General features: G+C 45.7%; 1 protein-coding gene across 4 annotated transcripts in view; it reads left to right on the top strand.

Moving 5' to 3' along the window:
• The first annotated feature begins 247 nt into the window (after nucleotides 1-247).
• DIPK1C (divergent protein kinase domain 1C) overlaps nucleotides 248-27,917 on the top strand; it is a 59,217-nt gene continuing 31,547 nt past the window's right edge. For 2 of the 4 annotated variants that reach the window (XM_054021086.1, XM_054021087.1), the window contains exons 1-3: nucleotides 248-729; nucleotides 5,796-6,473; nucleotides 14,884-15,048. In XM_054021086.1, the coding sequence (XP_053877061.1) occupies nucleotides 547-729; nucleotides 5,796-6,473; nucleotides 14,884-15,048 (1,026 nt within the window). In that variant the 5' untranslated portion in view covers nucleotides 248-546. Of the gene's footprint in view, nucleotides 730-5,795; nucleotides 6,474-14,883; nucleotides 15,049-16,496; nucleotides 23,096-27,917 lie in introns of those variants that run through there. The other 2 variants (XM_054021088.1, XM_054021085.1) reach the window with 2 other exon arrangements.

Genomic DNA, 27,917 nt, shown 5'->3' with positions numbered 1-27,917 from the left:
TCAAGCCGCCACCAGCATTAAAAAGATTCACAGAGCCGCTCTAATCCAGGCTTCAAACCTCCTTTTATTCTTGTGTGTGAAACTTCGGGAGAAGGGGGGGGGGGGGAAGCTGCCTAGTAACTCCAGTAGGAGGGTTGGTTGACACAGGACACAGCAGACAAAAGAGGCGGAACTACGTGGCTTCAGTTCAAAAGGAGAGCTCAGGCTTCTTGCAAAAGCATCAGTCCGTGCAAGGGACAGAGTGGGAGTAACTTCCATGCAGTGCAGGGCTCCCATCACAGAGAGCCCAGTTAGGAGCTCGCACCGCGGGGATGACACACGCGAGCACTTTGTCATTTGCCAGCCACTGCCCATGGACGAGGCAGATCGGGCCACTGAGCGAGTAACGTCCGGGGGCGGGGGGGGGGGGGGTTATTTGCTTTCTTGCAATGGCTCCTGTGACAGATCCGAACAAGTGGGAGCGACGCTGATCTCCATGGAGCCCCCTCCTGCCTCTGGCTGCTGCACCGGCTGCAGTGTGTGAAGCCGCCCCAGCCAGGACGGACCATGAGGGGCGTCTTCGGCTTCAAGCGGCTGAGGCTGAAGATCTGGAGGAGATGCACGCTCCTGTTCTTCCTCTGCTGGGCTGCCTGCTGGCTGCTGGGCAGCACGTTCCTCTTCCTTGTCCACAGGAGCGTCTTCTCCGAGCGCTGCACGGACGAGAAAAGCCACGGGATCCTGGCGAGGCTGGTATGTCCCCGCGCGCTTGCAGAGTGAGGCTGGCATGGCAAGTACCAGGTCAGCAGCACAGCGAGTGACACGCCGCGGTCAGCGCCAGGGCCCTAGGAGGCCACTTTGCTCACTGATCCCCCTGCACAGTCGGTGTGATCCCACTACCCACATATCCCCTTTAAGATCCCTGAGTCTGTTTCCATTTCTCTCTCATTGAATTGGAGAAGCGGGGGGAGAATGGAGCCCACGGACGATGCCTCAGTTCTTGCACTCAGGGGTTTAAAAAGGCAACGTGTAAAACGTCCTGAGTTTTTAACGACTATTTTTAAACTCATAGTATTTCCTTGCCATTATGATATTTGAATGTCTTCATTTTACTTGGTGCAAAATATGGTCCAAGAATCGTTCTTTGCAATACAGAGTATTGGGAACCAATGAATGTTTGATGCAACGATACTAGGTCCGTGAATGTGCTAATGGGAAAGGCGAGTACCTCTAGTTGATGGAGTAATCTTAAGGGAGAGAGCAAAGCAGCTGAAAAAGGGAATTGGGCTGAAGAGCTACCTCTTGCAAAGGCTTTACAATGCTGACTGCATTTTACTCCTTCTACCCAGCAGGGTAATGTCAATTCAACAAGACAGAGCACTTAATTGGTTGGACTAAAATATTTCTAAAGCATCTTCTAATGGATTTTAAAAGATAGGGGAGTAAAGGTTCTGGGAGTTAAAACATCTGCAGACCATATTCAGCTCTTGGTTGATACTGTAAAACAAGGTAGCCCAGTCCTTTAGGTTAGCTGATCCAAGATGCTGTTGTTTGAGATATGTGCAGCTATACTTCTGAAATATTTTAGAAGGGGTCTTCAACATTCCACATGCATTCAAATATAAGATGATTTCTCGACAAGCTTTTTAGGCAGAGATCACATTCGGTTCAGAAATCATCTTCAGGCTATGGTACACCACCTTTGTTTTTTTTTTTCCTGATAGGGGATATTCTAAAATATTTATTTAAAAAAAAATCAAGAAAGCATGTGAGACTATTCAGTCAAATGTGATGATTTGAAATTCTGTAGAGAAGAAATGTGGAGCAGTATGGATTAAAATTAAAAGCCTGGGTCTTTTTTGTAAAGGCTTGGGTTAAGTGGAAAAAAATCCAAATGGAAATTAAATAATCTATTATAGTAGCAAGCAACTTATGATCATAAATTTTCCTACCTTCTAGATAATTAAGGAAGACTAATTATACACAGCAGCTTTGCCAATTTATTTTAAGCAGCAATAGCTACATTCACATTTCCCTCCCAGGGCCTGAGCCCTGAGATTTCAGGGATGGGCCATTTGGACACTTGTCTCTGCCAGTGTTTCACCAGACACCAGTGTGAACTTAAGTAACCACATAGCAAAGAGGTGTCTCCAGTCCATTGGCTGAACTTGATGGAGCATTTCCCCAGCTAAGACGTGAAAAAGGATCATCATTGTCCATAAGCAATGGCTCTAATTGAACCAAAAAGGAACAGCTTCCTGGGGGAGCCAGTAGGAACTGAGCTCACCTTCTGTTAGCTGGGAGTTACTCTGTGTACATGTTCTAAGCACCACACTTGGTTTCACTGTTATAGGCAATGCAATTCAGCTACAGAATAACCATTTTGTGAGCAGAGATCCTCCTTTAATGAAAACTCACTTTCCCAGACTTCCATCCCATCCTTTTTCTAAAGCATGGGACATGTTTGGTGACATGGAAAATATAATATGAGGACAGTGTTTTCAGTGGGCAACAAGATGAAAGTGACCTGTTGTAATCCAATGGGCGAGGATACTTGGTTACGTTCCTTTCTGTTTTGTAGTGGTGCTTTTTAGTTTCTCTCTCAGGGTGAAATTCATATCTGTGTAGAGGGCAAGCACAAGAAATGCACATCATTTCAGTAGGGTGTAGGTGGTGCATATCTTTTAAATATCACCCTGAAGTGTTGGACTTTTTATTTATTACTACTGATCTCCCATTCATTACCTGCACCCTGACCCCCACCATTACCCTGATTATTCTACAGCACTTTCCAGTTGGTTTCTGTGCTCCTTGTAGGACTTCTCTGATTTTGGAGTCTTCCATAAACTTGCTCACAGTAGAATTTACACCAGGAAAGACAGGAGGCTTCAGACCTGATCTACACACAAAGTTGCACTCATGTAACAGAAAGTATGATTTTAAACCAAATTAGTTAAATTGGTGCAAAACTGTGTGGACTCTTTTACACTAATTTAAACCTGGCTTGGGTAACTTTGCAGGTGCTAGTTAAACTGATATAGCCAGTTTTAATCAGATATAAATAAACCCAGGTCATAGGAGGGGTTGAACTTTTTTAACTAAAATTGTTTTAATTACTGATTTAAGTTAAAGTGCTGCAACTTCTGTACGTGGACAAGCCCTCTAAAATTGCAGAGAGGTACCTGGCATTTTTTTGGTCTGTTTGATATGGTTTTAGTTTAATTGGGCAAAAAGCCTCTGGAAACCCTAATTCCTGAAGCTGATCTACAATTTGCAGGAAATGTCACTATTCAAAGTCTAACATGTATTTCACCACTGTGACATTAGCAGCTCCCCAGTCCACTACGGACCATGGTTTAAGAAACACCGTGAAAGCTCAATAAAGAAGAATCAAATTGGAGAATGCATGACTGGCAGATGTTAGGTTAATAGGCACAGATCAACAATTCAGTTGCACAGAAAGTATAGACTTAGAGATATTCCTTCCCCATTATAGAATGGATTCATCTCCCATGTTTGGGGGTTGTAGATGTGGCTGTATATTTTGCATAGTCACGTTCTTATGAAATACCAATAAGAATGATACAGCAACTACAGCAGATACTGGAAAGCATCCTATGTTTTTCCATGTCTCACTGCTGGTTTTCTAGGTGTGAGCTCTTCTAGACCTCAATTGAATCCATGCATGAGACTCTTGCGGATGCATGGAGCCCTGTTGAAGTCAATGTGGCGCCAGGCAGGATGCGTGGATCTGATTGCAGGACTGGGACGTATAGTTTCCTAATAGTAGTACTGTACGTGTTAGGCTGTGATCTTCACATTCAGGAAGCAAAGCTCTTTGATCAGCTAATACTAAGGCTCCTTACAAAATAAATAAATAAATAAAATAAAAGGACTTTGGTGTGTTACCCTCCTTCTAGGAGTTGTTTAAAGATAAGGTCGCAGATTGTAGGAATTATTAAACTACTTCAACAGAGAAAAAGTAAGTTTCTTACTTGTAAGAGAGAATGATGACTTGTTATTAGATACCTCAAAAATGAGGCCAGAATTCCAAAATTGCACATGCACTTCTGGAGTCACCAAAGTTATGTGCACGTGGACTGCAATGTATGTGTCCATCCTGATTTGCATGCATATACAAAAACAACAAGGAGTCTGGTGGCACCTGTCCTTCTAATGTCACAAGAATCACTGGCTACTATGTAGTATAATAACCAGTTCATCACCTCTTCATTCAGCCCTTGCACCACTACTGGACTTAAAATTCCATCCTGCCACTAATACCCAAAGTCCCCAGTTGACAATGTTACCAGTTCACTGTTATTCCCTGTGCTAACTGGGGAATGTTTACACAAGAAAAATAAAATACCAATTTTGGTGAGTGTTTAAAAATATATATATATATTATATTTAACTTTCAACCTCGTCTAGCATCACCCCAGTGCACACCTCAGATACTATTTTAAGAAAATAACAGCACTCGAATGTTATGATCATGTTTCCTGTACACAGAACAAATAGTAACAAGTTAGGTTGGGGTCAGGCAGTCTTTACAACTATTAAACAGTTGGAAGTGTCAATTTACTTGTTTAAACAAAAGTTCAAATGCCAGAAATCAATGAGGGCAACCGATGTTAACAAGCCACCTCCCACCCTGTTTGGCTTTCTTCATCAACACAAACTATTCTCCCTCCACCCCACATCTGTGATCATCTTGTCCACTGATCCACCCCAACAGTCTCTGCAGTTGCACTTCTGGAAGTTCTGAATGGACGCAAAAGTATGTAAGCTGCCTATCTGTCTAGAAGTGGAGGAATGGAAACAATTATGTGGGGGAGGTATCCTTTTAGTTCTTTCATGCATTTGTAATGACCACACAATGATCAAGAAGCAATTTCCCTGGGTTTTTTAAATCAAGATTACCCAAAGTGCATTAAAATTACCTAAGGATATCTGATATGTACGTCCATACATTTTAAAGCATGTTAATTTGCCTGACAGACCTTAACTGAAGAAGCCTTTCTGGCTTACAGAATGAATAAATATATTTATATTTATATATTTTAAAAAACCTGCATATTCTGGGCTCCATAGACTGTATCTGCTGCTGTCACCTATCTTATATTACTGGGGGAAGAAACCCTTTTTCATATTGGGTAGTAACTCAATTTACAAATAGTCCCATTGACTTTGATGGGATTTCACAGGGAATAAGGTCTTCACATGAAATTTACAGTAAAAGAGACAGAGCAGTATAAGAGACTGTAAAAGCCCCAGATCCAGTTGGAGGAGAATTCCCCAGTGCAGGAACTGAGGATGCTAGCCACAGGCCATCTTCTGAGTACCCCAGTCCCTCATGAGCCCTGAAGCAGAGGTTATTTGGGAGCATGGCTGGGCTGGGAGGGGCAGATTGGGGGTAGGGCAGAGGCACATAGTGCTGTGGAGATTCTGGGCAATGCTGCCACCCATAAGGAGAAGAGGACAGACTGCCGTAACTCAGATAGGGCTATGTAAATTATCCTGGGGTGTCGACAAAGGTATCAAAATCTGACGCATAGATATTAGAGATGGCAAACACCTAGTGTTGTAGGTCTTCCATGCTAGCCCTTCACCTGGCCAGAGAAAAAACAGTCCCTCTACCGTCATAAGAATCACTCCTTTGAAGTGATCTCCAGGCACATTTGAAAAATCACAGCCTTACCTTAGAGTCTAAATATGGTGTTTGTCACACTGTAACTGAGATGACCCTTGCTCCTTTTCTCCCTGAAATACTCCTATACTATTCTTCTGCTGTGAACTGTTTTCTTCCTTTGCTCTAGTGTCTTGACTACAGCAAAGGAGCCCTGACTGGCGACCTTTGTGAAGACTTGTGTGTGGCACAGAAGCTGGTGTACAAACAGTGCCTTTACTACGACAGAGGTAAGAAGGTCATCCAGGCGGACTGGAAAGGCCAGCCAGTCATCTTGAAATCCAAAAAGGAAATCTTCTCTAGCTACCAGCGCCTCAGATTGCTTGATGAAGTGGAAACACAGGATGTTCCTGAGACAGAGCTTCTGCTGATGGTAGCTTTGGAGGTCAAAAATGTCCTGGGTCTGGAATTATCTAACAACACCATGGGACCCTTATGGACTAGAAGGAGAGATCTGCATTGGAAAGCACAAGTGGCCAGCATGTGGTCCTTACTCCAGCAGGAAGAATATATCTACTTCAGTCTACTGCAGGACTTCAGCAAACATGTCCTACGGGTCATCGGCTCCTGTGGCCACTTCTATGCTGTGGAGTATCTCACAGCCGGACATGCCTGGCACAAAACTATTTTTCCTTTGGAGGATGCAGTTGGTCCCTCCTTCACTGGCACTAAACACAAGGTGAAGGCAATAACTGACATTGCACTCAGCTTCCTAGATATGGTGAATCATTTTGATAATGATTTCTCTCACCGGCTTCACCTGTGCGATATCAAACCAGAGAATTTTGCTATCAGAAATGATCTCACGGTAAGTTAGTACTTCGGTTGTGTTGTCACAGTTTAAGATCAAGTTCTGAACTGAAAAGAGCGTATGAAAAAAATGCCACCCCTAGATATCAGAGCTGCTTCCTGAGTGCTTTGAGAAGCTAGTCACATATTTTAGTGCTAAAAAGCTACTTATTTGTTACTATTTCCTGCAAACCTCAAACTGGCAAAGAGAGAGAGTTGAGTTCTGTTCTTTCTTGTGCATTATGAAAAGAACTGTTTACTTAATTGTAATTAATTACACCTGTGCAACCCCAACAGGCTTGCTCAGGTGTTACTGAGGACACCACTTGAAGGAAGTGACTTTGCAGAGCTGTCACAGGGGGCAGAATCAGTCCAACAGAAACTATTGCTGGGGGTGATGCTCAGGAAGGCAAGAACTCAGTTTGAATTTCAAGAAAAGGCTTGAGTTTGCAGGACTGAGACTTAAAGAAAAACATCTTTTGTGCTTTTACCCTGAGCACATTAGATCTGGAAACAATTGAAAAGCAATAGATCTGGAACCGCATGACGCCATTCTTGCAGAGTCACCTTTCAACTTTTCAGTGTAGAGCTGTTCTTTAAGACTGAAGGATTATATATGTTTAGAATGTAGTGGTATTGTTAACCACATTTCTGGACATATTTTGCATTCATTCTGCTTGCAGAAATTCAATTGATTTCAGTGGAAATTGAGTGCATACACTCAAGACACTGTATATACATAGTGTCTTCAAACCATGCATGCAGTTTCCAGTGAGATCAATGGAATTTCTGCACTCATATGAATGTAGAATACTTACAGAAATATGACTGCTAATATCAATACTTACCAAGCATCCATATAACACTTACATCTTCAAACTGCTGTACAAATATTACCTAAGCCTATAGCTGTTGAAAGCAATTTGAATGCTTTCCCCTCACCCTTCAATTAGCTTTTATTGTTTATTCAGGTGCAATATGGGAATTGAGTAGGGAATAGTTGGAGAATTTCAGAGAAAAGCTAAAAATATCCCATAACTTCAGCACAATAGAGATTCCTCAGGATAGGTTTTGCCTACCATCTTTTTAGTCAGATGCAGCATGAATGCTACACGTGCTATCATTGGACCTGACTGAGCATACATGGTCAGTTTTGGTATCTGCTCAGGGGACAAGAGATTTCACCGAGGAGGAGTGAAAGAATATTGAGAACTTTTCATTACAAGACCTTTTAGTGAAAGACAGTTCTCCCTGATTCCTTCCTACCATCTGTCAGAGAAAAACAAGTCCTCACTGAGTTTGAAGCAGCAAGCAACAGAGGCAGCTTTATTTTCGAGCAGTTGCAAATGCATGGGAGAGTACACGGGGCAGGTCTCAGTAAGATAAACAATTAAGGCAAACTTTTATATCTTTCCTCGCATACAATAATGAGCAACAGCTGCATTTTGTGATATGTATTTCTTCCTGATATCTCACTTTTCTCATTAATTTCTGCTACAGTCTACATTCCATTCTTATCTAACACTAGGTCAAGGGGTCAAGAGATTTCAGGGTCAAAACAGTATCTCTTACTGTCTGTTCCCATTCGCTTTCTTGCTTTCTACTCACCTAGGCCTTCAAGTCTCGTGTTATTAGAGTCAGTGTCAGCCTGACTTTGTTAGCTTGACTTTTGCTCTATTCCTAGAGACTAAGATCTCTATGTTCAAATTCCCTTTATCCCTTTCTCCACTTCCACACTTCTAGGTGTCCACAATCCCAGGACTCTCCCTCTGGAAGAGGAGAGTTGGACATGGCACTTTCTGGAGCCTGGCAATGTCAATCAGTATTGGTTAGTGGAATTCTCTAAAAAGTAACGTTGTGAGAAAGTGAGGGTAACTTGATGCTACCTTTGCACTCCCTTTCCGAGCTATCCCAGGATTCAAGATCTGGCCCATTAAGTGGAGGGACTTGTCAAAGTTGAAACTGTAAATTAGGGTTACCATACGTCCGGATTTTCCCGGACATGTCCGGCTTTTTGGGCTCCAAATCCCCGTCCGGGGGGAAATCCCAAAAAGCCGGACATGTCCGGGAAGATCAGGACATGCGGGCGGGGGTGCTGGGCCGGGGGCCGGGGGTGCCCAGCGCCGGCGGGGCAGAGCGCCGGCGCTGCCGGGGGACCGGGGGCCGGCGGGGCCGAGCGCCGGCGCTGCCGGGGAGCCGGGGGCACCGAGCGCCGGCGCTGCCGGGGGCCGGCGGGGCAGAGCGCCGGCCGGCGCTGCCGGGGGACCGGGGGCCGGCGGGGCAGAGTGCCGGCGCTGCCGGGGAGCCGGGGGCACCGAGCGCCGGCGCTGCCGGGGGCCGGCGGGGCAGAGCGCCGGCCGGCGCTGCCGGGGGACCGGGGGCCGGCAGGGCAGAGCGCCGGCCGGCGCTGCCGTGGGACCGGGGGCCGGCGGGGCAGAGTGCCGGCGCTGCCGGGGGCCGGCGGGGCAGAGCGCCGGCCGGCGCTGCCGTGGGACCGGGGGCCGGCGGGGAAGAGTGCCGGCGCTGCCGGGGAGCCGGGGGCACCGAGCGCCGGCCGGCGCTGCCGGGGGACCGGGGGCCGGCGGGGCAGGGTGCCAGCGCTGCCGGGGAGCCGGGGGCACCGAGTGCCGGCTGGCGCTGCCGGGGGACCGGGGGCTGGCGGGGCCGAGCGCCGGCGCTGCCGGGGGACCGGGGGCCGGTGAGGCAGAGTGCCGGCGCTGCCGGGGACCGGGAGCACCGAGAGCCGGCGGGGCCAGGGGGTGCTCGGCCGAGGGTCCGGGGGCCGGGTCGGGGGGTGCTGAGCGGGCTGGGGGGCCGGCGGGGCTGGGGGGTGCTGAGCGGGCCGGGGGATGCTTGGCCGGGGGTCCGGGGGCTGGCGGGGCCAGGGGGTGCTCAGCCGGGGATCGGGGGCCGGGCCGGGGGGTGCTGAGCGGGCCGGGGGATGCTCGGCCGGAGGTCCGGGGGCCGGCGGGGCCAGGGGGTGCTCGGCTGGGGGCCGGCCCAGGCTGGAAACGCCGGGGGGGGCAGCCTGGGCCGCTCCTCCTCCCCCCACACCCCCCTTACCTGCTTCAGGCTTCCCGTGAATCAAATGTTCGTGGGAAGCAGGGGAGGGGGCGGAGTTGGGGCGGGGACTTTGGGGAAGGGGCGGAGTTGGGGTGTGGGCATGGGCGGGGCTGGGGGTGGGGCCGGGGTCCGGTGGAGTGTCCTCCTTTTGGAGGCTCGAAATATGGTAACCCTATGTAAATCAGAAAAAGGTTTTGGGTCTGGACTTGCAAGTTTTTAGTAATGAGATTATCTGTTACACAAGCGATCTGAACAAAACCGATGTCTCTTTGTGAGAGTAATGACAACTCCCAGGAGTAAGGGGTTGGATAAGCTAATCTTAGATATCCTTTTATGTTCTAATTATTCTCTGGATATTATAAGCAAATCATTTTGCTTATAGGTTAGACAAACACCTGTCAGGGATGGTCTAGATAATACTTAGACCTGCCATGAGTGCAGGGGACTGGACTAGATGACCTCTCCAGGTCCTTTCCATTCCTATGATTTTATGATTCATCTTTTATCTTGTCATTTCTTGCATTTTATAATATAATAATAATATTAAAAAGAAGACTAGAAGAACGCCCCTCCATCCCCATCCAACTGAAAACAAATGATGCTGCTAGTGTACAGAAAAACACATCTAGGGCAAAACTGTCCTGCCTCTGGATTCATTTCCAGAATAACCAGCTAGATCCTCAGCGCTCACTCTAGCCTCCTTATGCTGCTCCTCCAATGCATAGCAGCTGGAAAGCTGCCCTAATAGAATAGCTAGGGAAATTTTCAGCTGGCACAGAGATGGTGAAGCCATCTCTTTGCCATCCCCTTGGTATAGGGAACATGTTGTGGGGAAATGGAAGGGGGAATGGAGCATGTTGCAGTCCCGTGATGCTTGCCACCAAACCAGCACCTGGGAGGCCACTACAAGCCAGCATAGGCTACAACAGCTCTGAGGCAGCTTTAATTTATGCCAGGGGACAAACTGGCTCCTGACTTCCCTCAGGACCCGGAGGGCCATTGCTCTGGGTCCTGCATCAAGCACAGTTTGGCCAGACATGAGGATCTGGCCCACTTCACATGTGAACAAAAATAACAATGTTTTTCCAATAGAATTTAAGAGTGAAACTACAGCCGGGACAAGGCACTACCGACACTAAGAAAGTAGACATATTTCTGATATTTACCTGCATGAACTTGTGAAATTCCCCAGGGTACATCACTCTTATCAAGCTTTCTAAGAAGCTTAAAGATACTTGGAGTTTAAAAGGTGTATTTAGTTTCTCCAAGATCTGAGCTCCCCTCATGGGAAAAAAATTGCAAAAATTAGGCCCTATCCTTGACTTTGGTTTGGAAAGTCCATTTGGCCTTTTGCCAGGTGCATACATCTAAAATTCCTGGGGTCATTCCAGCTGTCATTCAACCACACATTTCAGCTCTGCTGCTATTTGGGAGGCTTAGTTCTATAATTAAAGCTCTCCACAGAGTAATTGCAAATAGCTGTGCTTTGTCCATTTTCCAGACATTTCCATCTATACCAATTTACTTCATCTGTAACAGGTGGGCTTCTCTGAGTGAAGGTTTACATTGTTAGATGTTAAGGTTTAATGTAACTCACAGTATTCACAGCACTGAGGTGAGACTATTTTCACTTCACTGCCCGCACTGTACGTGCCATAGCAAGCAGCTGTGATCACATAGATGGCTTTCCTTCTCCCCTTCTTTATTTTTGTAATTTTTAAGTAAAAGGGGTTATATAGACAATCCTGGAGACTAAAATCTTCTACCTACATGACAGTTATGAATCAAACACCTGCAGAAGCAGTGCGGTCCTTTTTGCATTGCACGTCCAATATTTCTTAAGCCTGAACTAGAGCAGTGATTCTCAACCGAGGGTCCGGGGCCCCCTGGGGGGCCATGAGCAAGTTTCAGGGGGGCTGCCAAGCAGGGCTGGCATTAGACTTGCTGGGTCCCAGGACAGAAAGCTGAAGCCCCACTGCAAGGGGCTGAAGCCTGGGGTCCCTAGCCCCGCCACTTGTTGCTGATGTCAAATCCTGAGCAACTTAGCTTTGTGGGGCCCCCTGTGGCGTGCGGCACCAGGCAATTGCCCTGCTTGCTATCCCCCAGTGCCGACTGGCTTTTATATGCAGAAAAACAGTTGTTGTGGCACAGGTGGGCCTTGGAGTTTTTATAGCATGTTGGGGGGACCTCAGAAAGAAAAAGGTTGAGAACCCCTGCTCTAGAGGTCAGATGCTAGTTTAGGCTTCAGATCCATTTAGTCCTTATTCTCTCTGCTGACCATCAACCAGCTGTGGAACACTGATGGATATATTTCTAGATAAGCAGAGGGAGAACCATGAATGTCACTTGATGACATGAATGCCTATTCAAGGAGCAGGTATCCCCTACATATCACAGAGCTCCCCTCTGCAAATAGTACATAGAAGAGGGAGTGACATTGGGTTATCATTACTGTAACTACTGTTAGCTAAGTGAAGTTGGGCCCATTCACCCCAGAGAGGAATTTTACTCATTGACTTTAAAGTGTTTTTCTGTTAGCCAGATCTCTTATATATTGGCTGTTCTTGTTAAAAACAATTATATTTACAGGACTCTTGCTGCCCATCTGATAGCAGAAAACTAGTTTATCACAGGTACTCATGTGACCCCAACAGTTTGGGAGCACCTCATAACCTTTAATGTATTTTCTCCTCACAACACCCCTGGGAGGTCAGGAAGTGCTATCATCTCATTTTAAATGGGGATTGAGGCGCAGACTGGCAAAGTGACTTGCCCAATGTCACAGAGGAAGTCTGTGGCAGAGCAGGGACTTGAACCCAAGTATTCCAAGGCTTAAGCCAGTACCCTATTAACCAGACTAGCCCTCCCATTTCCTTCTGATTCTAATTCTCTATTGTGAGGACACTAGAATCACATGGTCAGCAGCTGCTGCTTTTTGAGGGAATGATAGCAGCAACGTGACACTGAACTAGGGTGACCATATTTTCCTATGCTGAATATGGGACACCTGGTAAAATTACTCGTGCTCAAGCAAGTTCAACGGCAATCAATCAGAATTATGCAGTACAAACATTCAAATTAACATCAAGTTGACCGAGCCCCTGTTAAAAAGAAATACTACGTAGTTGGATTCTTTATATTTACCTTCTTATCTTTAAGGCTTTAGAGTTCACACTAGGGATGTAAATACCATTTAAAAAGTTAATTATTTAAACAATTAAAAATATGTCATTTAAACGGTTAACTGATTAAGCAGCTGGGGCCAATCTCACCAGCTGGCGTGGCTGGGTCTGAGTCTGTTCTGGCTGGGGCCGCTCCGGCCGGGCAGTGCGACTGGGCCCGCTCCGACCAGTGCGGGGCCGCTGGGGCCGGCTGGCCCGGGGTTAATGATTAAGGTGGGTTAACTGGTAAGACTATTGCTTACCGGTTAACCTTTTACATCCCTAGTTCACACGGGGTGGGGTGACACATACACCCCTACCCCACACAGCCACACACAGGGAGAGGTGACACACACACACACTCCTGTACATCTCTCTCTCATGGGGGGGTGATCAACGACCTGACTGTCCCTGCCCGGTGCTCTCCGCCCTCCATGCCTGGCTGGACCCCTGGGATGGACTTGCCTCTCCTGGTACCTGGCACCATATCTCCTCAAGGCAACATGCTGGGGGGAGGGAGAGAAGGAAGGGTCACATGCCCCTACTCCCCAGATTTCGGCCAGGGTTGACGCCAGAATGTGGCCAGCAGCAGCCTTTTGGCACTCTTCGGGAGGGAAAGGATCAGGGGCGGCTCCAGGCACCAGCGGAGCAAGTGCGTGCCTGGGGCGGGCGGCCTGCCGGTCACTGTGAGGGTGGCAGTCAGGTGGCTTTCAGCGGCATGCCTGCAGGAGGTCCGCCGGTCCCGTGGCTTTGGTAGCAATTCGGCGGCAGGGACGCCAATGGTGCGGCACCGGCGGACCTCCCGCAGGCATGCCGCCGAAAGCCGCAGGCCTGCCGTGCTTGGGGCGGCAAAAAACATAGAAGCGCTCCTGGAAGGGATGGGAGCTGCTTCCAGCCACAAGGGAGGAGTGGGGAGAATGGATGACCTGGCCCGTGTCTTTGCAGAGCTCATCTCTTCTTCCCCGCCCCCCCATGTGTCTGGAAGCAGCTTACCCCTTCCTGCCCGCACAGTGTCAAAAGGCAGCTAACACTTCCAGGCTGCTGCTGGCCATTGACATAACCCAGTGTCCTCCTGTCCCCTAGCTACAGTGTGGGCAGGAAGGGGTTAAGTCCTAAGGATGCTTTGTGCACCTGGGCCCAGGGAACCTGACTGCAGGGGCTTCAGCGAACCTGGCCAGAGAGACGTGGCTCAGCAGGGGAGGGTGCCTAGGGGACGGAGCAGCCCTGCACTCCCTGGGGGCAGGACGCAGGTTGGGGTGTGTGTGTGAAGAGGGTACTAAGCCCCTGCCCCAGGGGCTGCTGTGGAGCTTGCAGGTTCTGGGCATGAACAGGCTGGAAATCACTTACCCCCCCACTACTGCAGAGCTTAGCTGAGGGGTGGAGAGGCTTCCCTGTGCCAATGCTGTGTGGGGCTTCGGCACAGGCAGGGCTTGGCTCCTCCTGGCCAGTACCCTGGGCCAGAGGGTCTTTGGCTTTCCCGGGGTGCCGGCCCAGCCAGAGTCCGTAGGGGAAGGAAGGAGCCTGCCGGCCAGGCTGTTGGTGAGATGAATATGCTCCGACCAGGCACTGGTTCTCTGCACAGTACTGTGAGCGGGACGTGCCCCACTGGGGGAGGGGGGTATGAAGGAGCAGCGGGGTTGGGAGGAATTGTGAAGGGGCAAAGCAAGGAGAGGACAGTGAGAGGGGGAGCACGTAAAGGGCTGATGGGTGGGCAGCAGAGACAACACGTAACCGGGCCGCCATCTGGTGCCTCCCCATGCTCACCAGCCACTGCAGCTCGCAGCACACAGCCAGTGCAAGCTGGAAATGGGATGGGGCCCTGCTGGCCGAGAGCTGGCATGCAGCAGAGGCTGCGCTGATAGACCAGTGGGGGAGCGGTTGGCCCCACGCACTGCATCTTCACCCCGCCACCAACCTGTCACACCCTTCCCCATCATCGGCCACTGGACTCTTCCATGCACTGCTGGTGGACAGGTGGCTGGCAAGCAGGATCCGGCCAGCAGCAGGACCCACCAGTACTGATGCAGGGATGAAGGAAGACAGAAAATGCAGGACAATTTGCCTGTTTTTAAGAAAAAGTCGGTACACTTGCAGGAGGGCTTAAATACAGGACTGTCCCTTTATAAACATGACATTTGGTCACCCTACACTGAACAGTTACATCCCAGTGCATGTGTTACTTTTGATGTGTTTATTTGATCACAGGTAGTCGCCATTGATGTGGATATGGCCTTTTTTGAACCTAAAATGAGGGACATCCTTGAACAGAATTGCACAGAAGATGAAGACTGTAATTTTTTCGATTGCTTTTCGAAGTGTGACCTGAGAATCAGAAAATGCGGAGCAGAGAGGGCCAACAACAACCTGCAAGTGAGTAGCTACAGATTTATTATGTGTACATTTCCTTTTTAAAAAGACCAGTCAGAGGCAGCTAAAGAATAAAACATATGGCATGAACTAGAGCTGGGCGAGGTCTAGACAAGTATGTTTGATGTACATTCATCAAACCCAGTTTTCAAACGTGGCTGCCTAAGTTACATGTATAAACCCATCTCTGTGCGTGCAAGCTGGCCCTAACATTCACCATTCCCTTTCTGCATGTGTAATGTCTACCTGCATGTAAGAAATGTGGGATTTATGGGCCCAGTTCTCTACAAATCTAAGCTGTGCACAGATCTAGTAGGGAGGGGGAGGCTCCAGGGCTCCAACTTCTTGATTCAAGGGCAGCTGGCCCTGGAGCAAGGCGTTCTGCTCTAACTTACCCTGCTGACAACGCCAGCAGAGGATCAGGGGTAGCAGAGCTCAGCTGTGCTACATTCTTCCTGCCTGCTTTTCCCTTGTTGTGCTTGGAATGCAGCAGTGGGTGAAGTAACAGGGAGAATTCTCCACTGGGAATCTTTGGCTTGTTCAGGCCACTGCTCTTTATAACAGAACAAAGCAGCCTTGGAGAATCTAGGCCTTGGTCTCCACTTTAGGCAGTGTCTACTGGAAACTGGGCTGATTGTGGGCAGAGAAAAATTATTTATCTGCACAGTTTGTTTTGAAAGATAAGAGGAACTATGATGGGAGCTACAGCATGTAGTGGTCTTGTACATTGTCGGTGCTCAATAACTAATAATAACAGAGGCTAGGTCTACACTACCCGCCTGAATCGGCGGGTAGAAATCGATCTCTCGGGGATCGAATTATTGTGTCTCGTCGGGACACAACAATCGATCCTCGAATCGACGCTCTTACTCCACCAGCGGAGGTGGGAGTAAGCGCCGTCGACGGGGAGCCGTGGAGGTCGATTTTGCCGCCGTCCTCACAGCGGGGTAAGTCGGCTCCGATAGGTCGAATTCAGCTACACTATTCGCGTAGTTGAATTTGCGTATCTTAAATCGACCCCACCCTGTAGTGAAGACCTGCCCAGAGGCAAAATGGTAATACAAGACACCAATAAAGGCAGTCCCTATCCTGTGGAGTTTAGCAATCCCTGTTCAGTTTGCTATTAGGTCACAAGTGAAATGAGTTAGGTGTCCTCCACCTGATCCTTAGTGGACATTTGCCCATATCTTACATGACAAATCTACCAAATACAGCTCAGCTACACAGGGAGGCCCATGCTGGTAATGGATAGGTACAGTCAATGAGGGTTGAGTAGAATGGCCAGGGACAAGCTTGTAAAGTGCCTCGTGCACTATGCTTTGCTCTTATCAGTGTTAGAGACATTTTGAACTCAGCTGAAGCAATAGCTTGTACAGTTTACAATCACCAAGAGGCACAAGTGTCTTATTTGCAGCTCTGGAAAGACAATCTGCTCTTTTACCTTTTCACAGGTCATCTGTGACAAAATATTCCGTCACTGGTTTTCTCCAAATCTCAGGGGACACACAATTTCCTTCCCTCTGCAGTTGCAGTTGCAAAAGGCTGTTCATGAATGTGCCAAACCAGAGCCCAAGGACTTGACACAACACCAGCAAACATCTCTGCATTCTCTGTCTGAGTTATACCATTTGCTGCAAGCCAGTCAAAGAGAGCTTCAAAAAGCAGATGGTTAGCCTGGTGAAAACCAATGGTAACGATGATATATAATAATCATCATTGCCAGCAATCTCTCTCTCTCTCTCTCTCTCTCTCTCTCACTCCCTACCCCATCCATTGTATTATTTTTTACAGTATATAGCTTATTTTTTTTACTATGAAAATGAAACTCATGATTGAAGATGCAGTGAATGTTATTAATCCCCTCTGAGGTGTGAAATTGTTTTACATTATATGGACATTATTCTTGCTTGGCTTTTTGGTTGGCTCTCCGCAGTGACATTCTGCCATTGGTTGCCCATAGAGTTGTGGTGTCCTGCAGAAAAAACATCCATATGAGAGCTGACCCCAGGCTGATGAGATATTTATCTGTGGATGGTGCTTTGAAAATGAAAGGTGTAAATGCTTAGCAGAACTAATATTAATTTAAAAGAGAGGCACGAGGTGTCCTTTTATTTCACCGCAGAGTGCAGGACTGGTAGGCAGGGTTCAGGACAGAGAACTCTGCACAGACAGCTTCTGCCAGTAGGGAAGACACATGGCTGCTTTTGTATAGACTTCTGCTGCTGCTGATCTCAAAGGCATTGCCTTTCTTTATTTTATGCAACTAGACCCCTAGCCGACACTGCTGAAAGAAAATACATCAAGATGCTTAGGGATTGTCTAAACAGAGAAATTTACCAACATAATCATAGTGGTAAAATTATACTGCTATAGTTATACTGGTATAACTCCTCATGTGAACACACGTATTTTCTTTTCTGGTTTAGTTTATCTCATTTTGGGAGAGGTAGATGGGACACTTTAGCAGGCCACAGTGTAGCGTATCATTTCTTTCCCTTCACAATCATGAAAGGGATTGTGGAAAAGAGCAGGGAATACTGATGGCTTTTATTTAGTACATGCAAATTTTGGGGGGCTTTATGGTGATATTTTAGTAACAAAAGGAATTTTGCATGAGAAGTCATGATCTGCAGTCAGTGGGACCAGTTATATGAACAGGGATTGCAGGATTAGGGACTTAATGCTGATTTCCAAAGTTCTCTAGCTGTCGAGAGTCTAACAGACAAGTTTAGAAGCTGTCTCAGTTTTGTACTGGTGCTATGCCTGTCTGCCATTGCTGGCAGATTATGGGATTGCATAAATGAGGCAGAATCCTTAAAAAACAAACATTTCAAATTTTTTACTAAAATATCATCAGATGGGACTCTCTAATTTTGAATCTGGCAGTGCTGGGTTGGGAGCATATAATAGCACTTGGGGCTTGTCTATATGAACACTTTGAGGGCTGTTTATACTGAAAAGTTAAAGAGGCATTCCTGAGAGATGTAGTTAAGCTGACCTAACCCCCGGTGTAGACAGGAATAATTCTTTTGTCAACCTAGTTACTGCCTCTCGGGGAGGTGGATTATCTACAGTGATAGGAGAACCCTTCCCATCGCTGTTATGTCTACAATGAAGCATTACAATGGTGCAGCAGCTGTGCCACTGCAGCGTGTTAAGTGTAGACATACCCTTAATGCACAGCAGACTAATGTGGGATAGATGTACACCCCAGTATTTTTCCTCTTTGAAACTGCTTTACAAACATTAGTCTTCACAATAGCCCTGAAGCTTGCCAGCTGAACTATTTTATCCATAGGCCTTGTCTAGCTAGTAAATAAGTGTTCTTTTTAAATAGTGTTAGCTCACGTGATTTTAAACACCTCTTAGCACCTAAAAATGCGTTAGGTGGTTAGGAGAAGTCTAGGATTCCTCATGACCAGCTAACATATTCATAAGGGTGTTAAATCATGTCTATACTAGGTGCTAAATCATGTAAATCCTAAGTAGTGTTTCAAATTATGTTAGGTTTTACACCAGAGAGAATGAGGTTAAAGAACTTGCCCGGGCAAGGCCAGGGAATTGAGCCAGGATTAGAACTCAGAAATCCTTGGCTGGTAAAACTTTGCTTAATCCACAACTTTTTCTAAGAGATCAAACAGACATTTAAAAAAAATAATCCTCAGCTAAAGTAGGAAATGTACCAAAAAGCCCAGGCCCTGTCACAAAGCTGAGGTCACCCATGATGTCATTAGAAAATGTAATGAAACTGATTGAGGAGAAACAAAATCAAATAGGATGAACTCTGAAATCACTGAACTGAATCAAAGAGAGACAACTGCAAGACAAATGCATTAAAGATTGTGAGGTGGTCAGATCTTATGTAAAGTGGGCCAGACAAGTACCATAAATAAAAAGAAGGTGGAAAAAGGGACGAAGGAAAAGTCAAGGAAAAATAGATTAAAAAAAAAATACAGCTCAGCTTCCGGTTGGCTCCATGTATAATGCTGTCCTCTCGCAATTGGCCAAGGTAAGGTGCCTTACTTCTAAGAAAGGGGGATGGGGGCAGAAAACTGTTAGCTCCAATGGCACAGGGCCGTGGAGCTTTTTGGACTAGGCTAGAGAGCTCTGTTACCCACGTTGCATGTGCGCAGTAGAGATCTTTGCCCTGACCCAACTATGGGAGCTGGATCAGGCCCCATAAGTAGCCACAGATTTGTTACACTTCCAACCAACAAAACGGCCAGTATTTCACAGCAAGAGGCAATGATGGACCTAGAAAGATCAATAGCAGCTTATTGTGCATCCCGCAGCCCCCCAACGCTGCAGAGAGCCTGAGCACAGACCCCATGGCAGACTGGTTTCCCCATTATCATCATTTCCTTCTCTCTTTCTGAATCCAGAAAATACAATAGAGGAGCAACACCAACAAAAACAATTTTTGACATTTTGTGGTAATATTGCACTCCACCATTTACCATTGTGGGTTCCTTTTCATAGCCTCAGGTTTGCTCTTGGTGCAGTGGAGTGAAACAACTGTTGAAATGGTTATTTAAATCTTAAAACAAAACACAGTAACAAGATCTTGGAATAAGCCTTACTTGGTTCCCCAGGAGACTGTCTCTCCTTGATAGGGTTTAATAAGTGAAATCACCTATGAACATTTTCTGACCTGCTGAGGGCTGAGCTGTAGGCTACCTTCACCTGACATGGACCTCAGTTTAACTCATCACATTCTTCCCCAGCTCATTAGGTTTTGTTTAGTCTTTTCAGGTTACAAAGAACAATCCTCATGAACAATTAATACCTCAGAAAATATTGAGTAGCAAAGCAAATGGATGATTTGCACTTGGCAGGGCTTTAAGGTTGCCTCAAACTAAAGTAGCAGGCTTTGGTAAACCTTCACTGGCAATTGGAAAGTCTAGGAGAACCTAACAGATTGTAAGAACACAATGGGCCTGATTCTCCATTGTCCTGCAGTTTGTGAAGTCATTTAAATCTGTGAAAAGTGAGAAACCGTGCTTCCACTCACATGAATGGCCAGTACGGATTGCACGGTGTTTTACACTTGCTTTGCACCAGAGCAAATGACTGAAGATGCAAGACAGTGGAAAAACCAGGCCCTGTGGCTCCATAGGACAGGGCAGGGGAGGGAAATAGGCCTTCTCATTGCTTGTATCTTGTGTAGCCACTTACAATTGTGCAAAGTGAATGTAAAATGCAGCCAAATCGAATAGGAGCATTTTATACCCACTACTCATAGGTGTAAATAGCTATGCAAGTTGAAAGACAATGAAGAATCAAGCCCAACTGGACATGTTCAGTCTTGAAGAAAGAAGTCTGAAGGGGGACCTGAAAATCTTCAAATATGTTAAGGGCTGTGCCAAAGAAGATGAGGATCTATTGTTCTCCAGAGCCACTAAAGGTAGGACGAGAAGTAAACAGCTTAATCTGCAGCAAGGGAAATTTAAGATTATAGATTATGAAAAACTTTCTAACTAGAAGGACAGTTAAGTGCTGGAACAGGTTACCGTGAGAGGCTGTGGAATCCCCATCATTGGAGATTTTAAAGAACGGGTTAGACAAACATCTGTCAGGGATGGCAGCGCGGGGTCATGGACTAGATGACCTCTCGAGATCCTACAGTTATATGATTCTATATAACCGTGTACTTTTTAAAGTGTTGATGCATTATAATCTTATCCAGGCTTGGACCCCTGAAGAGTAGAGTGAGTGATCTGACCCTTTTAAACTCTGTGATTAATTTTTAAACACCAAATTGGGTGTGATAAATAGTGAAGACCGCCAGGATGATGTGCATATGATCCAATGCATTTCAAAGGTATCTGCTGGTAGTGCTTTTAAAATGCATATAATCCAAAAGTATATTATGAATACCGCTCATTTTTCCTTGCTCCTTCCTTATGAGTTAGAACTATAACTGAGTTAGAAACCTAACTCCCATCTTGCTTAAGTTGATCATGATTTCTCCATGGTTAATTCTATAGCAGGTAAGGACCAAATTTTCTCGAGTTCATTATGGGTTCTTTTAGAGGTACCATATATGTACCTTGTTATTTAACTGCCACATCACAGATGATATTGCAAAATCACTAGGGATTTGATTAGCCAGTGGCTGAAAACTTGACACCTGGTTATTCATGATTTGTTCTACCAGGAGCACCTAGGAGCCCCAGCCATAGACCAGGACTCCACTGGTGCTAGGCGCTGGACAAACACTATGCAGAAAGACAGTCCCTGCCCTAAGGAATTTACCTTGTAAGCAAAACATCACTGGAACATTTCAGTTAGATTGCCTAGTGTACTTAATTTACATGGAAAAACACAGGCTAGACCTCTCTCATTTCCCCTTAATTTATTAAACTCACTTTCCCAGACCCTACACAAACATGAATCTGCTTTATTTCTATAACCCTGTGATACATGGGGGGGGGGCGCGTAAGCTCCCTTTGATGGACATCCATCCAGCCATGGTATCTGTTCCCTGCTTGCTTTACCTGTGGGCTTGTTAACCCTTTACAGGTAAAGCAAGCAGAGAAGAGAACTTCAAAAAGCAGACTGGCTGGGTGGGTATCCATCAGGGGGAGCTACTCCCCCGCCCACCCCTTTCATGTATCCCAAACCCACATCAGCAGCATCTAAGTTACAGAAAAGAGCAAAGGTAGATTTTTTTTAAAAAAATGGGGATTTCAGCTGGATGCAAATACCTGAAAAAAAATTACTTGTCTGGCCACTCCATGCACACTCTTGTCTATTTTATGCTTCTATGTTTTATATAATTTAAAAAACCAGCACTGGGTTGCTTCTCCATTTAAACACGAGAAAGTTGTTCACCACTCCAAAATTGCATGTTCATGCAAGATAATTGTTTTTTTGGTGTTTGTTTGTTTTTTTTTCATTTCTACGTGGACTTTATTTTGGGGCATTCCAGCTTGTGCTATTAAAAGATGGCATCTGATACAGAATTCTACATCCCAATTTCCTAATAGAGTCAGGTTCTTTCAAAACCTGATTTTGAAATCTCTTCACTGGCTACCAATTTTGTTAAGCTTAGAAAAAGTGGCTGTGTGTGTTAATCCTTAGAACATTGCCATTTTCCACAATAGCGACAAAATAACTGCATAAGAGGACATACACACAGTTTCCAAAGAATTAAGTCTGTCTCTCAGGTCCATAGTTATGAAAAACACTATTCTGCTCTTTTAGAATTACCCATGAACAGCTATCAATGGCTACATATACACTACATGGATCTAGGGCCTGATAAGCAGAAGGGCTGAGCACCCATCCATCTTGTTGACTTCTGACAAGCTGGCCTCTATAGTCTATGTTCTACTCTAAACCCTCTTGTAGGGCCATCAACCCAGGAGAGGAGTTACAAAATAGAAATACAGATATTTCCCATTTGACCCAATATTATGTATGTGCAAATGAATGCTATGGAAGATGTGTATATAGCAGCTCTTTCCCAAGAATTAAGACTACAACTGACTCTTCACCAAATTCTTGTATGTTATGCTGTATATATGAGGGAAAACAGAACCACCCTCAGGAGAAAATCTCTAAAGAGCTATATAACCCTGGCCTCCATCTTCTACCTTCAACATACAAGTAATCAAAGGAAGTTAATTCCTATGAAGGAAGCACAGCACACACTTACAGTAACTCCATAAAAACAGCAGGATAGTGGATATCTATAAAGCTGCAATACTTTCATTTTCCCTAGTGTGGTTAATAAACATATTTAAAATGCGATTTATAATGGCTACAAGAACATAAAATATTGAATATAAATAATGACAAATGAACAGTAATAATGAGATATACTCAGCCAAATTCAGCTCTTTTACACCTGTGAAAACCCACTTGCATCACGGTTTTCAGAGGTGTAAAATAGTAGACTTAGTTCCAACGAATGTCATTATCAAAACACTCTCAAAATATCAAATGAATTGTATTAAATTAGGCCAATGTAATATCACTGAACAGGCTTCACATAATGCAAGTAAACTGTGTATACACCCATTGCCCTTAAAACTAAAGAAATGAAGCCAAGGTTCAGATCGTATAGTGATAAGCACTATAGAAATACCTATAAAATAGAAATTGCATTAAATACCCTGGGCCATATCCTCAGGCTCACTTTATCCTATTTGTATGATCTTTCTTTTGTATAAATACATGTATTAAGTCACGTGTGACACATGGGAGAAAATCCAGCGTTTAGGCTTGACTTTGATCTCACTCTACACTGGTGTAACTACTCTTTGACTTTATTTACTCCTGATTTACATCAGTGTGAGGGCAGTGTGACAACAGGATCAAGTTCCATATATTTAAGAGAAAAAGGTAGGAGTTATGTGGATAATCATCTCGTTTAAATTACATGGCGTGTTACAGGCCAGATTGTCCTTTCCTTTCAGCTCATAGCCTTATGCAAGAGGCAGCACATAGCTATGCTACTCCAAAAGGAGTCCAAGTAAGGCAGTATGCCACAACTACCATGTTGCTACTATCAGGAATCAGCACCTGCAGCATAGCCAGTCTGGAAGCAGAGCCAGTCTCCAGGCTACCTAATGAGAGCAGCTGGCCTGTAGTAGGCTACCCGATTGGCTACATTGCCTGATTGATTGGAAGAGTCAGCAGTTTGGTGCTTAAGCCCAGTGGCTGCTCAAAGCATTTGCTTATGGCACATCTGCTTGTTTCTAGTCCTGTCCCTGCCTCATTCCAGGTAACCTGGTCCTGACCTTTGGTGCTGATTGCTGCTCCAATCATTGAGCGTGACTACCCATGACCTGGTTGCTTGAGAGCTACCCCTCATTCCCCTTCCCCTCTTCCTCCCTTGTCCTTTAGTTGGATGAAGTACTGGGTGTGCAGCTACTTTTCTTTCCTTGCACCTGAAGCAGAGATGTGGTAAGATCACCCTGGGATAGGTGGGTGTGAATAGCTTTCTCCTCTTTGTGCCCCTGTGCAGGCATGTAGAGGCAGCTCAAGACCAAGACCTGACCATAGATGCTGGTCAAGACTTGTTGGTCTAAAGTTTTAAAAGTGGCTAATCATTTGGGTGTCCAACCCAAAGCACCTTAAAAAGGCCTGGTTTCCAGAGGGCAGGTGCTCGGCAATTTCAGCCTCTTTAATGTATCTTGTAGGTTGGGCACCCAAGAGCATTAATCAGTCTTGAAACTTTAGGCCATTGCGTATAAGGGAAACGTAATTGTAAGCAGAATCAGGATGAGCTCTACCCTGACATCTGGTGGTGAATTATGGCGAGTGTGGAAAAGAACTCCAGGGGCTGATCTTGTTTGCATAGGCACACCCACTCGCCTGGCATGAAACAACAGCAACTCAAAGTGGTTACTTTGGCTGGTGTGGGATCCCCAGTTTCTTTGTTATTGGGGCAGGAAGAATAAAGTTTTGTTACCCTGATTCTGTGAATCAAGGGCAGTGAACCTGTTGTATGACAGAAGGACTGAGTGAGTCCTTCACCATTACCTAAGTAGCACTTGCTTGACAATGGGCATGGGTTACAAAACCCAGTGAATGGAGAGAGGATAGGGACAGGTATTTGTACCTGATGGTATGGGCCCCCTCTCTGAGGGGTTGAAACATCAATTGCACTATCCCCCTCTCTCCACTGTTGAATATCAGAGCTAACTTTGATTCTATTAGGAGTCTAGTTACAGACTGCTGAACTGAATTCACTCTGGGCCAATGGTGCACTAGCACTGGGGCTCCCCTACTATGAGCTGAAATCACAAAAGAGCTGAGATCACTGAGGCTGTGTTAACTAGTGGGGGAGCCTGAAGCTATAATGCTAAGCGGCTGGCAGAGCAGCTAGCAGAGTGGAGCCTTGCGGGATGGTTGGAGTGGAGCTGAGCGACTCACAGGTCGGTGAGTGGAGCGGAGTGGAGTGGCTGGAGGAGCAGCGAGCAGAGCAGAGCGGAGCCTTGTGGGAGTGGCCCAAGGGACGGCTGAAGTGGAGCAGAGCTGAGCGGCTCACAGGTCGGTGAGCAGAGTGGAGCAGCTGCCAGAGCAGTTTGTGGGACGGCGGGAGCATCTCACGGGACAGCTGGTGGAGTGGAGCGGCGCGTGGTGAAGGCTGCAGCGGAACCCCGTCGGCCTCGATCACGTAAGGTGATTAACGCCCTGTGTGGCCCCCCCCCCGAACTCTGGGGCTGCACTGACCAGAGACAGAGACTTTGGGGGGTTGTTGGACTTTTGGGACTTTGGTGATCCTTGGGTTGCTGGTTTCAAGAACCCAAGGGAAAGGACACAGCCCAACTTGCTGGGGTGGGTTTTTTTTGCTCATGGTTTGTGTTATGAATCCTGTTTGTGGTGTTTTTCCAATTTAATGCTGATGTCGTTTACCTCATGTTATTAAACATTTTTTGTTACACTCAGACTCTGTGCTTGCGAGAGGGGAAGTAGTGCCTCTTAGAGGCACCCAGGGGGTGGTATGTAATTGTCCCAGGTCACTGGGTGGGGGCTCGAGCCGGTTTTGCATTGCGTTATTGAAGCGGAACCCCTAGATACAGAACCCGGCCCTTGTTGCTGCCAACTTAGATGGGCAGAAGGGTTACATAATTGAAAGCATGAAATAAAAAGGTTTTATTTAAAAAAAATCTTCTGAACTAAGAAGAAATTGCAGCAGCAGGACTAGATGGCTCAGGAGATTGGCAGTGAGCTGTGTAGTTTTATACTGCTCTAAGAAAGGTTCAAAATCAGTAGTGGTTCATTGATTCAAATTCAGTAGTGACCAAAAGCAATCTAAGAATTTCTCTGTAGACTCTATGGCAGGGGTTCTCAACATTTTTCTTTTTGAGCCCCCTCCCCATATGCTATAAAAACTCCACGGCCCACCTGTGCCACAATTGTTTTTCTGCATAGCCAGTAGATTAAAAGTTGTATTAAATTGCTAGTTATATAGTTAAACACACACACATATAATATAAAAAATAAAAGGATAATATAGGTACAAAAATAAAAAACTGAATATTATATTTTTTTCCCTTACTCAACATGAAACTTATTGCTGGTGCTGACACAGGCTGGGTGGCCCGCTGAGGTGAGTCAGGGAGTGGAGCTGGTACCACTGCCCAGGACTGAAGCCTGGTTTATTTTGGCAGACCCCTGAAACCTGCTTTCAGCCCCCCAGGGGACTGCAGACCCCTGGTAGAGAACTGCTGCTTTATGGGCTATGGTGATTTTAGCCCAGTTCCTGTGGGAAAGATAGAATTAGCTTTTCATCACTAAAGATGGTCCTTCCAAGGGTGTGTGTGTGTGTGTAAAAGCTCGTGCTGTCACTCTTCATTCTGTTACTTGTATGAGAATAAAAGATCACTTCATTTTATAGGTATGGCATCTTTGAGAGGCACTACATTTCTATCAGGAAGGATAATAAAAGAAACAAATGCAGTAAAGTCGAAGTTCCTGCTGCCTTAATTTCTCCGTGTTCCTGTAGCCCGGGGGTTGTTGACAGCCTTTGCTGAGAAGAAACTATTCTCATAATATTGTCTGTTCAAAACAAGATCATATAGGTGAATTGAATACTATTTGCTTTTTAATGGGGAGACAAATAGAATTTGCACTGAGTAATAGCTACATAATCCTGGAGTTTCTCTGAAAAGGATAAAGGAAGAGTTGTTTGTGTTCAGTTTTATCAAATTTTAAATTAAGTTACCGAGGAAAGGTTAGGGTAAAGCATCATTTGATATTAAAGAGGAAGAATAATGCCAAATTCATAGGTACTGGCTTTTTCAGGGCTTTTGTACACATGAGTATAAGATCTGTAAATTATAAAATGATACTGAGATCCCTTCTAAGAGACCTTCACCCTACCATTTCTCTGTCCATCCGTTCTACAAGAGATGGTAGTGTTCTACATAGTTTATCACCATTATTAGAGGCTTGAAAACACTTGCTTTTCCCCAAAAGAAAAACTAAATATAGCTGATACAGAAATTCTTTTACAGCAGCTATGCCAAGTTGTTGTTTTAAAACACGTCTGTGCTGAGAAGAAATGGGCACATATCCATCTTGCCTTCCGGCCAAGCCATTTAACCAGATCTGGGAATACTGACAAAGTTTCTCAGTCTCTCTCTCTCTCTCTCTCTCTCTCTAACATAATTGTATAAAATAAAGCAACCCTTTCCAGCTATCAGTAGGGAAACAGAAAGCCACAAAATGGTCATTAAAATATTATGCTGCACAGTTTTTTTCATCATATTCATAGTCATTTTAATGTACTACTGAACGAAGCCAACAGTTGTGCAGCAAACATGCTTTCACAGTTATAAAAAGGGGTAAATGTCAATATGCAAATCAATAACTGGCTGGATGCCACTGGCTTCTGGATGGTTATCTGAAGACTGGAATCTTGCTTCTTTTATTGTGTCCTGCTCACAATGGTACAGAGCCAGTGCTAAATAACCAGTGTTGTTACTAGAAGGAACCAAGCACAACCATGTATTTTCCATGCATGCATCCGATGAAGTGGGTTTTAGCCCACGAAAGCTTATGCCCAAATAAATTTGTTAGTCTCTAAGGTGCCACAAGTATTCCTCATTCTGAATGCAAATCATGAAGTCCCGATGAACATTTCTGCGCATGGCTGCTTCTTGTAATCAGCTATGGAATTTAATGAGGCATCTGCAGTTTATAGATAGCCTAGTTCCAACATAAAGTGCACTGAGAATGCTTCTTAAAATTCGTCAGTAAACCATAAACTAGAAAGAGCTCACTACAGGACACAATGCATCCTATCAGTTTATAATTCCAAGTAACCATATTCCCCAGATAGATCTACAATGAAATTGAAGGTTAATTCAGAGGTCAGCAAGGTCTCCTAAGTAGCAGAATAGTAAGAGGAAGGA

This window comes from Malaclemys terrapin, chromosome 2, assembly GCF_027887155.1.
Source record: "Malaclemys terrapin pileata isolate rMalTer1 chromosome 2, rMalTer1.hap1, whole genome shotgun sequence".
In the NCBI taxonomy this organism is placed as follows: Eukaryota; Metazoa; Chordata; order Testudines; family Emydidae; genus Malaclemys; species Malaclemys terrapin.
The sequence above is the reverse complement of the archived record's forward strand: the minus strand, read 5'-3'. Positions and strand labels throughout refer to the sequence as shown.